Source organism: Artibeus jamaicensis, unplaced genomic scaffold (genome assembly GCF_021234435.1).
Source record: "Artibeus jamaicensis isolate MK-2021 breed Jamaican fruit bat unplaced genomic scaffold, CSHL_Jam_final contig_470, whole genome shotgun sequence".
Classification (NCBI taxonomy): domain Eukaryota; kingdom Metazoa; phylum Chordata; class Mammalia; order Chiroptera; family Phyllostomidae; genus Artibeus; species Artibeus jamaicensis.
The window spans coordinates 1,477,384-1,491,350 of NW_026521849.1; the positions used below are offsets into that span (position 1 = coordinate 1,477,384).

General features: G+C 50.0%; 1 protein-coding gene across 1 annotated transcript; it reads right to left on the reverse strand.

The window, feature by feature from the left end:
• Positions 1–174: 174 nt before the first annotated feature.
• CLIP3 (CAP-Gly domain containing linker protein 3) lies at positions 175–12,591 on the reverse strand. Its single transcript, XM_037138433.2, has 14 exons — positions 12,453–12,591; positions 11,980–12,173; positions 8,582–8,721; positions 8,402–8,495; positions 8,038–8,199; positions 7,527–7,645; positions 6,411–6,647; positions 3,935–4,070; positions 3,650–3,778; positions 2,915–3,058; positions 2,724–2,847; positions 2,477–2,541; positions 2,064–2,136; positions 175–1,735 (listed from the first exon to the last, which is right to left on the reverse strand). Exons 2-14 carry the CDS (start codon positions 12,143–12,145, stop codon positions 1,681–1,683), a joined length of 1,644 nt encoding a protein of 547 aa, XP_036994328.1. The 5' UTR covers positions 12,146–12,173; positions 12,453–12,591; the 3' UTR covers positions 175–1,680.
• Positions 12,592–13,967: the final 1,376 nt, after the last annotated feature.

Genomic DNA, 13,967 nt, shown 5'->3' on the forward strand with positions numbered 1-13,967 from the left:
AGAGGAGCAGCCATGACGACTGCGGGAAGATGACTGTTAGGACTTCCTGCAGGTTGGATGATTCTGTTCCCATGCTGCAGGGAGTCGAGATTGAAGGACTTCCTCTCTCATCCTCCCCTGGCAGCGGTACAGAAGCAGGGCTGTAATTCTCCGCACACAGGCCCGACACAGAGAAACCATAGAAACATCTTTATTGAATGGGGCAGGGGTCATGCTGAGTTCTGAGACATGCAGTGAAGGGGCAGTCGTGAGCTGTCCTTGGTAATGAGGCCCCTAGGTTTGCCCTGGATTCCCTGGGCCTTCAGGTTCTCCCTTGGCTGTTGGTCAGGCCTGGGTGCTGTTAAGTCCTTTGGGGCCAATGACTCAGATTTGGTATTTCAGACCTATGATCAGAACGTAAGTTGAAATTGGGACTCCAGGATGTGGGGTCCTCTCAGGGCCTTGGAGTCCTTCATGTATAAAGACATGGAAGCTTTAGGATTTGGAGTTCCATTAAAGACGGGGCTCATGGAATTTGGGTGTCTTGAAATCCATGACTCAGGGCATTGGGTCATCTAGTTCAGGAATGAGCATTCCTGTTTGGGGTCTCCTGGTACCTATGAAATGGGCTTAAGGTGCTATGGGAGCCTGGGATGCATGCCCTGACTGCAGTCTTCTCCATTCCAGGCAGAAGGACCTTCACAACTGGAGTTTCCTGGGGGTTTAGGATTGGATTTTACAATTTCGGATTCCCTGGGGATTTGAAAATTTCATGGATTGGGGGTCCTGGGAATTAGAGCCTTAGGATCTTCCGATCTTCCGGAGGCTATAGAACTTGAGGGCACAGGGGAGTTTGGGATGTGTATCCTGGGGTTTGGGATCCCCAGTCTCAGAATGGGGCCTCCAAATTTTAGGGTCCCCCAAAGGGGGCAGTTATCACTTTAAAAATAGAGCATTTTCTGGACACTTGGCCAGCACAGGGGCTGAACCATGTTGGGTGGGCTTCATACAAGGCACTGGGGGTTTCTTGAGGGTGGAGAGGATAGGAATACTTTTGGGGGAGGGATCCTGTAATTAGCACTTTCAGGACTATTTTGGTCTCTGTAAATTGGGAGTGACAGTGGTCTGGTGTATGTCTCTTTTTCAAGGGTAAGAACAGGGGTCTTTGTTAATGGAGGTGAGGTCTCAGATTGCAGTGTAAGGGTTTCCAGGTAACGATGGGGATCACATCTCGAGGGGACTGATGTTAAATGCAGGATAGTGACAAAGGTCTGTAACTGTAGCTCTGAAGGTGTGACCTGTGTTTATTTCAAGGGGACTTGATGGGGTCTTTTTTAATGGGAGAGGGACCTGTGATAAGTGACTCAGGAATGTCCTGCTGTGGTGCATTATGTGGAGAAGGTCACCATTTGGGATGATGTGGAAATGTTATTGGGGGCTCTGCTATGAAAGGTTGAGGTTAGGGACTAGTTAGGAGCTATACTCAGGGAATCTTTTTCTGGGTAACATGGGGTCTGTATTTGGGGGGTTATCATGGGGGCATCTGATAATAATGAGGCCTCAGTGATCAAGGGCTGGCTAATTGGGGTCTCTATTCCTTATATGTTACTGGGAATATCTATCTCAGGGTGACTTGAGGGCTCCTTGCATCAGGAGATTGATTCTATAGGGGGCTGTCTCTTTGTCAGGTATCCAGGGCCTCTAAGACTGCATCTCCGCCCTCAGCATCCAGGGAAACCAGCAGCAGAAGAGCAATCTGGAAAGGAGAATCATGCATCAACCTGATGCAGGGGTGGGAGCATCTGGATCTATCTCCTCCAGCTTTCCCCCCAAGTATTTGGAATTTGACTTTGCTGGGTTCTGCCTTTACCTCTTTGGCTATGCCTTCTTAGGCACCTGTGAAAGGTATTTTGCTTCTTCTACCTGCCCCTTAAAAGCTGAATTGAAGTCTCTAGAATTCAGTGAGGAGCCTCGCTCCTAAAGACTGTTTTTGGGTAAGCTGACTAGTTACAAGTTTTCCTGCCCTCTATTTCTACCCCCAACCAGAGCTCCAGACCCCTGTGTCCAATGGCTTGGCTACACACCTGGAGATTGAGTTCTCTGATGCGATGTCCTTTGGGGTCCGGACTGTCGTGAAGGTGCGTTTGGGCTGCATCACTGAAGGGGAGGGCAAAATCTCAGGTGAGGCGATGGCAGACCCACCTGTGCCCTTAATACCCACCCAGACTCTTGGACCCCACATTCCCAATACTCATCTGAACCTCTTTTGTCAGTAATATCCTCTGTGTCCTCCAATACCTGCTTATGTTTCCAGTGCCTACCCAGAGTCTTGTCATTAACATCCCCATATCCCATAGCGCTTATCCTCTTGGGGATACTGTTTCATCATTTTCCTGGCTCCTGTGTTTCTAGTTGAATCCTGCAGATTCTGTCACTAGCATTGACCCTCCTATCCTGTCTCCAGACTCTCCTCCCCACACTCTAGCACCCAACTCACTTGTCACTTGGTGCACTTTTTTGGCTCCCACATTGTCCCCAGAGGGGTCACTGGATCCACCAGTCCTGGGGAGACACAAGGAGTGGAAGGAGTCAGAGTCACAGAAGTCAGAGTCTGACCTGGAGATGGGGGCCAGGGACCCACACAGAAAGAGTTTGGATATGGGCATGGGTATCCACACTGTCTTACTAGTTCAAGAGGGGAGTTCTGAGTGGTACCTTAGGTTAAGGTCGGAGTTTGGGCTCACCTCTGAATTCGGGATGCTGGTGCAAAGACTCCATGTCTTGGGGGGCAGGTGAAGTACCGGACACCAAAGACGGAGCCATCATGCTTGCCCGTAGGCTGGTCTAGCTCAATACCGTACCAGTAACCTGAAGCAGAAGAGTGTCAGGATACCTCGAAGCCTGCCTCCCCTGAGGCCCAGATCCCCATTCTCACCTGGGGCAAAGTCTGTCTTCCCGTAGAAGCGTACAACCCCTTGCTTTTGGCCTGCTACAAGCACTTGGTCTCCAACCTCAGCCTTGGCTCCCTCACGCTGCTGCAGGCTGCCCAGAGATGGGGATGATAGGGGCTTCTTTTTGCCTGGGGGTGGAGGATATACCGGTGGGGTAGGGCTCCCAGACCCCTGACCTGGGGGACCATGCCACCAGAAAGCCCTAAGGCAGGAATTCTGTCCTAGCTCCAATCAGGAATTTCAGAGCCTTCCCCAGAACTGCAGGGCTTCGGATGTAGAGGGAAACCACAGCTGAGTTAAGAACTGGGAGAACCCCAAAGTCCTTTCTCAAAGCTGAAGTTATTTGGGCCAAAGGAAAAAATGAGTCACAGAAGTCAGGAATCCAGAAATTGTCCTTTAAAATACAGGAGGGAGCTGGGTCTGAGAACACTGGATACTGAAGTCTCTAAGGCCACGAACTCGAAAGATTCTTCCCCAAAACTGGGGAAAAACTTTCGGGCTTAAAGTTATAGAAGGCAGAGAACTCACAGGTCCTTCCAAGAACTGGGTTGGGCCGGTACTAAGTCAGAGTAGAAGCTGAGTTAAAGAAGTCAGGTCTAAAGGTCATCATCTAAACCTAGAGAGTTTGGGCCTGGGGAGAAACTGGGCCACAGAAGCTGGCCTACCCACAGACTATCCCCAAGACTGGCTCTGCTCACCCCCAGGGCTCCCTCTCTGACCTTTGTGTTCCCTTCGGCCTTTGCCAGTGACACGGGAGAAATCCATCCGGGGAGTGCGAGGTGTGGAGGTGACTGATGAAGGGGGTGCATCCACTGCCTTGGAGATCTTGGACACAGAGGCAAAGAGACCTGGGAGGATAGAGCCTGGGCTGGGAGTTGTCCAAGTCTTTGCCCTATGCCCTCCATCCCACCACCATTTCCCAGGCCTCATTACCCAGTCAGCAACATCAAAACTACTAAGTGGACCTCACCCACCACTCCTTTTGGGCCCTTGGTGGGACTGACCCTGCTTGGGAGGGCAGATGAAGTACCGGACACCACCAACACTGCCATCATTCTTGCCCTCAGGTTCGTCCAGCTCCACGCCCACCCACTGGCCACTGGCAAACTCCGTGGTCCCACAGAACCGCAGTGTGCCCGTCTGAGGAAATAAAGGAGGATATGATTTGGGAAGGCCATGATAGATAGATCACTGGCAGACACGTGGTCTCCCAGGCACAGGCCCAGTGCGCTGAGCATGATTGCCTGGGACGTTGTCATAGTTGGGTAGTGTGACCTTGGGGAGAGGGCAGGAGAATGGCACAGCTTTCTCCAGCAGTGTTCATAGTTCCTTAGCCACCAGCGCCACCTCTACCTTGTCCAGGGACGTGTCCATGGGGTCTGGGACCACCTCTGCTGGCACCTGCCCCTTTTGGTTCTGAGGGCCAATTGTGGTGAGGAATAGATGAGGGAGCCCCAGGCTCAAATCTCAGCTCAGACATCACCACTTATTGCCTATATGACTTAACACCTCACTGTGTCTCAATGTCTTTATCTACAAAACAGGAATAGAAACTGTGCCCACCTTATAGGATTGTTATAGAGCTGCCCTGTCCATTGCAATAAAGAACCACTAGCCAAAATATGACAATTTAAGTAAAATTAAATTAAAATTTCATTTCCCCAATCACAGCAGCCACATTTCAAGTGCTTAATAGCCATATATGGCTTGTGGCTACTTCCTTGGAGAGCACAGCAGACACAGAACACTTCTGTCATCACAAAAAGGTCTATTGCACAGGGCTGTTACAGAAAAACAAAAGCCCCCAGAACAGGCCAGGGGCTGAGTAAGGTGTTAGTAAGTGTTGACTACTACTATCCTGTAACTTTGGTCCAGGGACCTCCCAGACCAGTTTCATCTGGAAAATTTGAGTACCAATCTACCTTCTATGTTAGTTGTCTGGTTGAAACATTTTTTATATAAAGTTGCTTAGCTGCAGTGAGTGTGGTTATTACCATTGTGTGAGGCTCCTTCACCTCTCTGTGTCTCAGTTCCCTGTCTATAAGATGGGCTGACTACAGGTTCTACTTTGGAGGGTTAGTGTAGGAATCTCAGCAGTGCCTGGCACCCAAAGAGCACTTAGAATGCACCAAGCCCTGTTCTAAGGGCTTTACACATTTTAACTAATTTAAACTTCATACCACCCTCTGAGGGAGGTACTGTTATTAGCTCTGTTGTACAGATGAAGGAACTGATGCCCAGAAAGGCAGAATCACTGGCCTCAGGCCCCAGAGCTGGTTAAGATATACCTCAGCAAACCCCTCAGCCTGAGCTCAAAATCACTGTGCTATGCCAGTTTTCTAAGGAGTAGGGATAGTTATTACATGTCCTCAGACAAAGAGTTTCACCTCTCTGAGCCTCTTACAGTCTTCTGGACTGTAAAACAGGTAGAATGAACTCCTCCTGCTTTTAGAATTGTCACATGAATTTGATTAGGTCACATACAGAAAGCTTTCCAGATGGGGCTGCATGCATACAAAAAAAAGTTAGGAAACAAAATGACTTCTATGGTTTCTCACTGTATAAGAAATAAAATCCAGATTTCTTCCAGTGGCCTGCAGGTCTGGTGTGATCAGACCCTGCTGACCTCTCCACCTATTCTTCCCTCCTGTACAGCTGGGCCTCTGTACCAGCTGTTACCAACTCCATATTTTTGCAGGGTGAGTTCCTTCCCATCTCAGCTCAGACATCACCTCCTTAGAGAAGCACTCTTAGAGAACCCAGTTAAAACCTCCTCTACCTTTAGCCAGGGACAATTTACTAAATATAAACACTTAATGATTTTCAAAATCCTTGTTGCTACCAGAAATTATCTTAACTATAGGTTTACTTTATTGACAGTCTCTCCTTCATTAGAAACGAAGCTCCTTGAGAGCAGGTCTGGGGCTGACAGTCCTTTATCCCCAAGAATGGGTTGGCTCAGGCATGGAGCCTGAGGGTCACTAGCACATGAATCAAAGTTGGAATGCCTAGATAAAGATTCTCTCTGCCCTCTGGCCCTTTTCACCTGCTTGTCCTACCTGAGACCCTCTTCTCCTGGCTCACTCCTCCTCATCTTCAACTGGTTACATCTTCTGGCACACCCAATTGTTCTGATCCGTACATTTTTCCAAAAGTACTGACTACTCTGGGAGCAGAAGTGAGGACTGACTGGGGACGACAGAGGCCGCGAGACCCAGATGGTGCAGAGCTGCAATGACCACTGATTGTGCTTCCCCATGACAGTCACAACTGCTCTGGACTATCACTGTCAGTTGAGGGAAATCTGTCTTCCCCCTTGGACTGAGAGCTCAGCCCAGAGTGGAGCACAAACGAGGCACTCACAGAACAACTATCAGGTGAAATAAAAACTGTGTGGCTCATTGGGAGGGTGCCCAAAGACTCAGTTCTGAGGGATGATGGCTGAGTCATGCCCTCCCCTTACCCAATCCAGTCCCTGACCTTCTGGCCATCCAGCAGCACGCGGTCTCCCAGGCGCAGGCCCAGTGCGCTGAGCATGAGATTGCCTGGGACGTTGTCATAGTTGGGTAGCGTGACCTTGGGGAGAGCGCAGGAGAGTGGCACAGCCTCCTCCAGCAGTGTTCGTAGTTCCTTGGCCACCAGTGCCGCCTCTGCTTTGTCCAGGGACATGTCCATGGGGTCTGGGACCACCTCTGCTGGCACCTGCCCCTTTCGGTTCTGAGGGCCAATGGGAAGATAGGAGCAAGGACTCAGTGGCACAGGCTGTATCCCCAACTGAACCCATGCCCTGAGACCCCAGGTCTAGGTGAAGCAGAAGCCAGCATGGGACTAAGAAAGGGTGAGGCATTAAGGTTCAGATCTCAGTCTGTGAATGTCAAGTGATTAGAAGTGGGACTAGGGGTGGAGCTGAAGGAAATGAAGTTTACAGTTAAAGTGTTGTACATCATGCCTACAGGGAGGCCATGGCCCTAGAGACCCAGAGCCAGGAATGGGGCCATGTGAGGGATGAACACTGAAAACGGACTCCTATGTACTGAGTCACTGATCCATCTGAGCTAATGAGAAGGAAGTGAGGCAAAGCCTCAGGGACACAGGTGTCACCCCAAGATATCTGTGCCTGGGATGCTACAGAGTAAGCGGGTGTTAAAGATAGGACCTAGAAATGGACAGGTTGGGGCTGAAGATCATATTGAGGGCTTATGTAGGGCCCAACCCTCTAATTCACCCAGGGTCTCACTGGACTTGCTTCATGATCTCTAAGTGCTGTCTATACACAGCTATAGGGTCAGCCCAGACTGAAAAAAGATATTCCTTGCTGGGTGACCCTGGACAAATCACTCACTCACTCTACCTCAGTTTTCCCATTGTAAAATAGCGCTTATAACACAGTTCACCTGACATATCATGAACACTAAGTAAATGTCAGCTATTATTTCATTTGTTGAATGTGCAGATGATCTTTGTAATATTTTGAGAGCTTCCAGAGACACAGGTGGTCAGGGCCACCCCTCGTCCTCTGCAGATGACTGCTGGCCTAGAAAGGAATGGGGGAGGAAGGAGAAGGAAGATAACAGTGTTGGGCCAGGGTGGCAGTACCCGCAGTGCTGGGTTGGCACCATGCTCCAGCAAACATTTGGCTGCGCCCAGGCACAGGTTGGAGGCAGCGATGTGCAGGGCTGAGCCATGGTTGAAGTCACTGCACGTGGAGTTCACCACTGGGATGTGGGTGAGAAGAGAGATCTGGGTGAGTATCCTTGACACTCCAGGCATCCCCCTACCTTCCAACCTCCAGAAACCCATCTCTTAACTGTCTCTTGATTCACAGGCCTCAGTGACTCCCATACAACCCCACCTCTCCCTATGAGGTCCAGCTCTGCCCAAGGGTAGAGGACTACTGAGTCCCATCTCCAGTTCCTCCTATGACCAGCCTCCCACTATCTCCTCAATTTGGTCCCCCTCCCTACCCAGCCAAGACTCCATCACTTGGTATCCCTTCTTCTTCATGCCACACACCACATCCACATCCTGGGACATTCTCCTCCGTTTCCAGGCCTCCTCCCTCACTGGGTCCTGGTCTCCTCACCCCAGCCCAGGCTTCTCCCCTCACCTCGTGGCCGTGCACCCTTTAGCAGCACACGCACAAGGTCAGGCACGTCGAAATAGGCCGCATAGTGCAGAGCATTCATGTTGGTCCAGCGGCTGCGCAGGGTCACGTCTGCACCCAGCGCCAATAGCTGCTGTGAGAGGCGCACTGCCGCAGTGGGGTCCCCTGCATCACAGCCTGAGTCAGTTTGTGTGACCTCCTCTAGAGCAAGGGCCCAGTGCATGGGGAAGACCCTGGGCCTCAAGGACTACACTTTGGGAACTTAGGCTGTGGGTTCAGAGGGGATCTGAGGACCAGGGTTCTGGGTGGTTTTGAAGGTGTTAGGTCTGGGGGCCTAGATTTCGGGGCACATGCTTTGGACTCTCACCAACTCCATGGGCCCCAGCCTTGCAGGCATAATGGAGCAGTGTCATGTCAGTCAGCCCATCACGATCATTCACATGGCAGCCTCGACGCAGAATCTGAGAGTACCAGAGGGCCAGGGAAGGTTACTCAAACATGCGAGGTACTCCATCCTCTCCCTCCCTGGCCTCCCCAGTGTTCTTACCTCATTGCCAATGACGTCAATCTTGTGCTGTACTTGGGGCACCCATTGGCGCACAATGGCAAACAGCTCTGGGATGGTGGTCTGCGGGTCAAACAGAATCTCCTGGCACGCTGGGTCATTGGGGTCGAAGAAGGTGAAGGCTGAGGTGGCAAGAGGTCTAAAGTCACCCCAGGCAAGCTGACCTCCTTCCATGCTGAGGCAAGGGAGGCTCTAGGTCTCTTTTAGACCCTCTCTAAAGTAGGGTCTCAAACTAGTGGCACATAGGCCACAGGCATATTGCACGTGGCCTTCAAAGTCAGGAGTTTTCACATAAAAATCTGGACACCCAGGATATCTTTAAAAATTGGAGGACTGGGCAATTCCCACAGAGCAGCAAACACCATCCTTTGAATCAAGAGTATCCCTCTGGCTGGTGGGATTCAGTGCACTGAGTGCCAGCCTGCAAACTGAGAGTTTGCCAGTCTGATTCCCAGTCAGGGCACAAGTCTGGGTTGTGGGCCAGGCCCTAAGTTGGGGGGCTGTGAGAGGCAACTGACTGATGTATGTCTAGCACATTGGTGTTTCTCTCCCTCTCTTTCGCCTTCCCCCTCCCTAAAAATAAATAAATAAAATCTTTAATAATAAATAAAAAGAGTGTGGTAAAGAGTGGTAGCACCCTTGAGTCTGCGAGCCCGAGGAGGCTGCTAGTGCACTGTTGCCCTGACAGAGTATGGGGACAGTTTGGTCAAAGCTCCAACGGAAAAATAAAAACAGAAATCCAGGTTTTTAAGAAAAATCTCCCCAATTTTTCAAATGCTGTGTAGTCCACATAAAATGTATGCACAGTTAGTATCTAACCTGTGGCCAGCCAGGGTGGTGTCCATAGGGACTTCTGTCTCCCTCAACTAGACTCTGACGAGTGTTGCTCTCTGTAGTAACATCAGCACCTAGCTTAGGATCTGGCATATGGCAGGAACTCAGTGCATGTTGAGTGAGTGAGTAATGAATGACCAGATGATACAGAGCCCAGGGAAGTGCTGCATAGGTGTCTCCGGGAATTAGTCTTTTAAAATCCCTGTCACAAAACAGCACTCCTTGGCTCAGAATACTGCCCTGGCTCTGGTCACATTCAGAATATAGACCACAGCCCTTCCCACCACCTACAGCTCCTGCACAAACTGGCCTCATCTATTCTCTACCCTCACTGACTCACTCATTCCCCTCCAGCCACACTGGCCTCTTTCTGTCCTTCCAACACACTAGGTAAGTTCCTCTCTTAGGGTCTTTCTTTGTACCTGCTGTTTTTCTTGCCTGGGACAATCTTCCCAAGGCTTTCCAGGTCTGTACTCAAATGTCACTTCTTCAGAGAAGTCTCCCTGATCACTCTGTTGAAATCAGTACTTCTGCCTTCTCCATTTCCTACCTTTGTTTATTTCTTTATTCACAGCACATATCACTACTTAACTTGTTTATACTTCCCTCCCTCCTTTTCTCCCTTCCTCTTTCCTTCTGTTTCTCTTCTTCCCTTTGTTCTTCATATATACATACACACACACACACACACACACACACACGTGTGTGTGTCTATACACAATGTTTTATTTTGTTACTCTATTATAGTTGTCCCAATTTTTCTCCCTTTGCCTTCCTCAGATCAGCCCACCCCCAGCCCCACACTAGTCTCCCTCCTTAGGATATAAATGCAACACTCCCACTGTGCCTTGGTCCCTCCCTTATCCCCAAGGCCCAGCACAAAACCTGGCATGGAGGAGGTGTTCAGTTAATGTCTGCTCAATTAATGTACAAATTTAATAAACAAATACATCAGTTCCTCTTAAAGTCCACTTTAGCCCTCTCTCTCTTCTGGACCACATTTCCAGATTCCTTCACCTTTTGTGGCCAATCCCACTTGTCTTACAAGCAGTATTCCTGGGGAGGGGCAGGGTGGGGGACAGCCCAGACCTTCTCACTTCCCACCAGGTCAAAGGTCCCAGCCATATCCAGCCCAAAGGACATTTTCCAGTTTCCGGGATGGACTCCCTGCCCCTACTCTCTTAATTTTTCTATCAGACTGAGGTTAACTAGTTGCCTCTCTGATCCACCTCTAGTGGGTGACATTTCCTTAGCTTCTGACCCTCACAGCCAATGTCTTCTAAAAGCCCCTTCTTATATCCAATTCCAGATGAACCCCACCCTCCCTACCTTGTAGCCAGAGGGAGCTTTTAAATATCAGACCTACCACTCCTCTGCTCTTAAACAATCCCTCAAGTGCTCTCCCCCAATCACACTTAGAGTATATCCAAAGTCCTCACTGTGGCCTTTTAAGACCCTTTCAGATCTAGTCATTGCCAACCTCTCACTTCAACTCTGATCACTCCCTAACTGCAGCTCCATGAGCTTCTTTTTGTTCCAAGCTCAATCCTGTTCCAAACCTAGGGCTCTGTACTTGCTGCTCTCTGCCTAGAACCTTCTGCAGCTGTCCTATGGCTGATTCCTCCTCATACCCTGGGTCTCAGCCTCAATGCTACTTCATCTGTAAGACCCACCCTGACCTCTCTGTCTCAAGTTGCTGCCTTCTGGCCATACTCTATTTTTACTTCTATCTTTTCTTTCTTTCTTAGCACTTACTCCAACCTGAAGTTTTCTGATTTATTGATCGTTTGTTATTCAGTCTTTTCTTTCCTGAGAGAAAGGATCATCCCTGGATTGCTCACCATTAAATCTCTATCACCCAACATAAGACTTGTCACAGAGTAGTTAAACACTGCTTGATGATTTGACACTGTCAGTTTCTCCAAAATGCCACCCTCTCAGCTCCACAACCCCCTTCCTTGGAGCCTTTACTTCTGCAGTTATCTCTCCTGGGACCCCTTTCCCTGATCCTTCCCTAATTAACTCCCAACTCATCCATAGGTCTCCCTCCAATGTTACTTCCTCAGAGAAAACATGTCTTAACAAGCTATTGCAGTATCCCATTCTTCACAAGCACAATTCTCATGTTTTGTAATTACATATTTATATTATTATACTTATTTGTGTGGTCATTACTGAGACCTGTGAGTCCTCTCAGGGCAAAGGCTGGGTCTGTCTTGTTCCATGCTGTGCCACCAGCTCCTAGCACAGAGCCAGGTCTATAGTAGGCTTTCAACAAATGTCTGCTGAATGACTAAATGACTGAAATGATGTATCATGAGCCAACGATTAGGCTTATTCTGAAACCATTCGCCAATGAATGAATGAATGAATGAATGAATAGGATGGGGGGCTGGAATGCAAGGAAGGACTCAGCAGCTGAAACTCCTTGGGCCCACCTTCAAATACCCCAGAATCCTCCCACAATCACCACCAGCAGAGCTCAGCCCAACTTCTCTAGCCATCTAAAAGCTCCAGGATAAATTCCAGGGTGGGAAGGTGGTTACCGTAATCCTTGGGGAGAGGGGCAGGTGCAGAAGGGTGCACAACAGGCTTCTGCCGGCGCTCCTGGGTGGGGCTGGGGGCCTCGGGAACTGGCTCATCCTCCTCATCCTCTTCTTCCTCCTCGTCCCGGAGTGGTGGGGCCATCGGAGCAGGATCGGTCTTAGTCATGGTCCTCAGTGGCCCTTGGAGGGGCAGCCTTCAAATTGTGGAGGCAAAAGTCAGCTAAAGAGGGCACCCCACAGACTCTGGAATCCGAGCCCACAGAAGCTCCCAGGGCCCCAGCTCTGGATTTGGGGCAAACATAAAGTCATCCGTTACCCATTAGAGGACTCTGGTATGTGGGCCTAGGCCCCCATTCTCCTCTAGCGTCAGGGCCCTCAGTCTAGGCCTCCCGGTCCCCAGGTTTGTTTATCTCTGGATGCACTTATGCTTCGACCCTCCCCTTCTCCGCAGGCCTCCCCTCTATCCATCTTACCTTGGGCAAACCAGGCTAGAGACCAAAGCTGAGAGTGGGGGTAGTGGAGAAATGGGGTGTTAGTTTTGGGGGAAGTGATGGGTGAGGAGGAGATCGAGAGAAGGGGACAAGGCACGGACACCCGATGAGGGGGGATGGGGAGGGAGGGGCACTGAAGGCGCATGCGCCGTTTTACTCCCACTTGGCTGCGGGCGGGGGTGAGAGGGGGAGAAGGTACTGGCAGGGTGTTTTTATGAACAGGCTGGAAGATCTGCAGAGAAGGGGACAGACACGGAGGATGGGGGTGAGGAAGAGGTGGCTAGGGAAAAAGGATGTGAGACACGAAGACAGAAGAGGCGAAGTGCAGACAAGGGTAAATAAAAAGACAGGACTGGTGAAGCCAGCACAGTGCTTTCTGACTCCCCAACCCCATGATGGAGCCTTCCTGTAAGCCTGCAAACCAGGCCAATTTGGACAGGGGGTCTCATTGTTGGGTATTTTCCATCGGTGAGATCTCAAACCTCTCATTCTCCATGCTTGCCCTATATAAGGGGTGTCTTAGAGATATGATTGTTATCACCATTGTTGTCATTCTCATCACATAATACTCACATAGCACTTACTAGGCCCAGAAAGGTTAAGCCACTTGCCCAAGGGCACACAGCAAGTAGGTGGTGGAGCAGAGACTGGAAACCAGGCAATCTGGGCTTTTAATCACCATGCTACATGGCTGTAGCAGAGTCTAGAGGGCTCAGAACCCTCATTTTCATCAGGAAAGCCTCCTGAAATCACCCAGGCCTTCCTGGACACATTATCCTGGCTTGGCTGTCATACCTGCCTGGCTGTGGCCTGCACTACCCACAATAGTTCCAGCCTGAACAGGGCTGGGAAACTTTGTCTTCTACCCCTCACTATTGGGCAGGGCCAATAGTTCCATTTCCAAAATATTTCCAGAATTGTATCCCTCACCCCCTATCCCCATCCCTCATCTGGGTACATCCTTCATCTTCCCTCACCTGGAACATGGCAGTACTTCTCCCTGTCATCCCGCTCCTCCCTTCCCCCTACAGTTTGCACCCTGTATGTAACCAGATGAACCTAGCATGTATCACATCAGGGCCTTCCTCTTAGAAGCACCCACTGCCGACCGTACTTCAGGTACAAGGCAGTGTTCTCAACCACAGCCCACAGGTCCTGTGTGAATTTCCCCTGTCATCTCTCCAATCTCATCTCCTCTCACTCTCCCCCTTATTCACTCCACTCAGAGCACACTGGCCTTGCTCCTCCCCATCTAGGACTTTACACTGGTTTTTCCTTCTGCCTGAATGCTCTTCCCCCAGATATTTGGTTCCCTCTTTCCCCTCTTAAGATCTTACCTACTGATGCCTTTTTAGTAAAACCTTAAAATTGCACACACACCTCACCACAGCCACACATTTACTTCCCTCCTTCCTTTACTTTTCACCATAGCAACACTGTCCTTCAGCTAATAACCTTAGATGTTGGACATTTGCAGGGGCTCTTCTTCCTGGAACA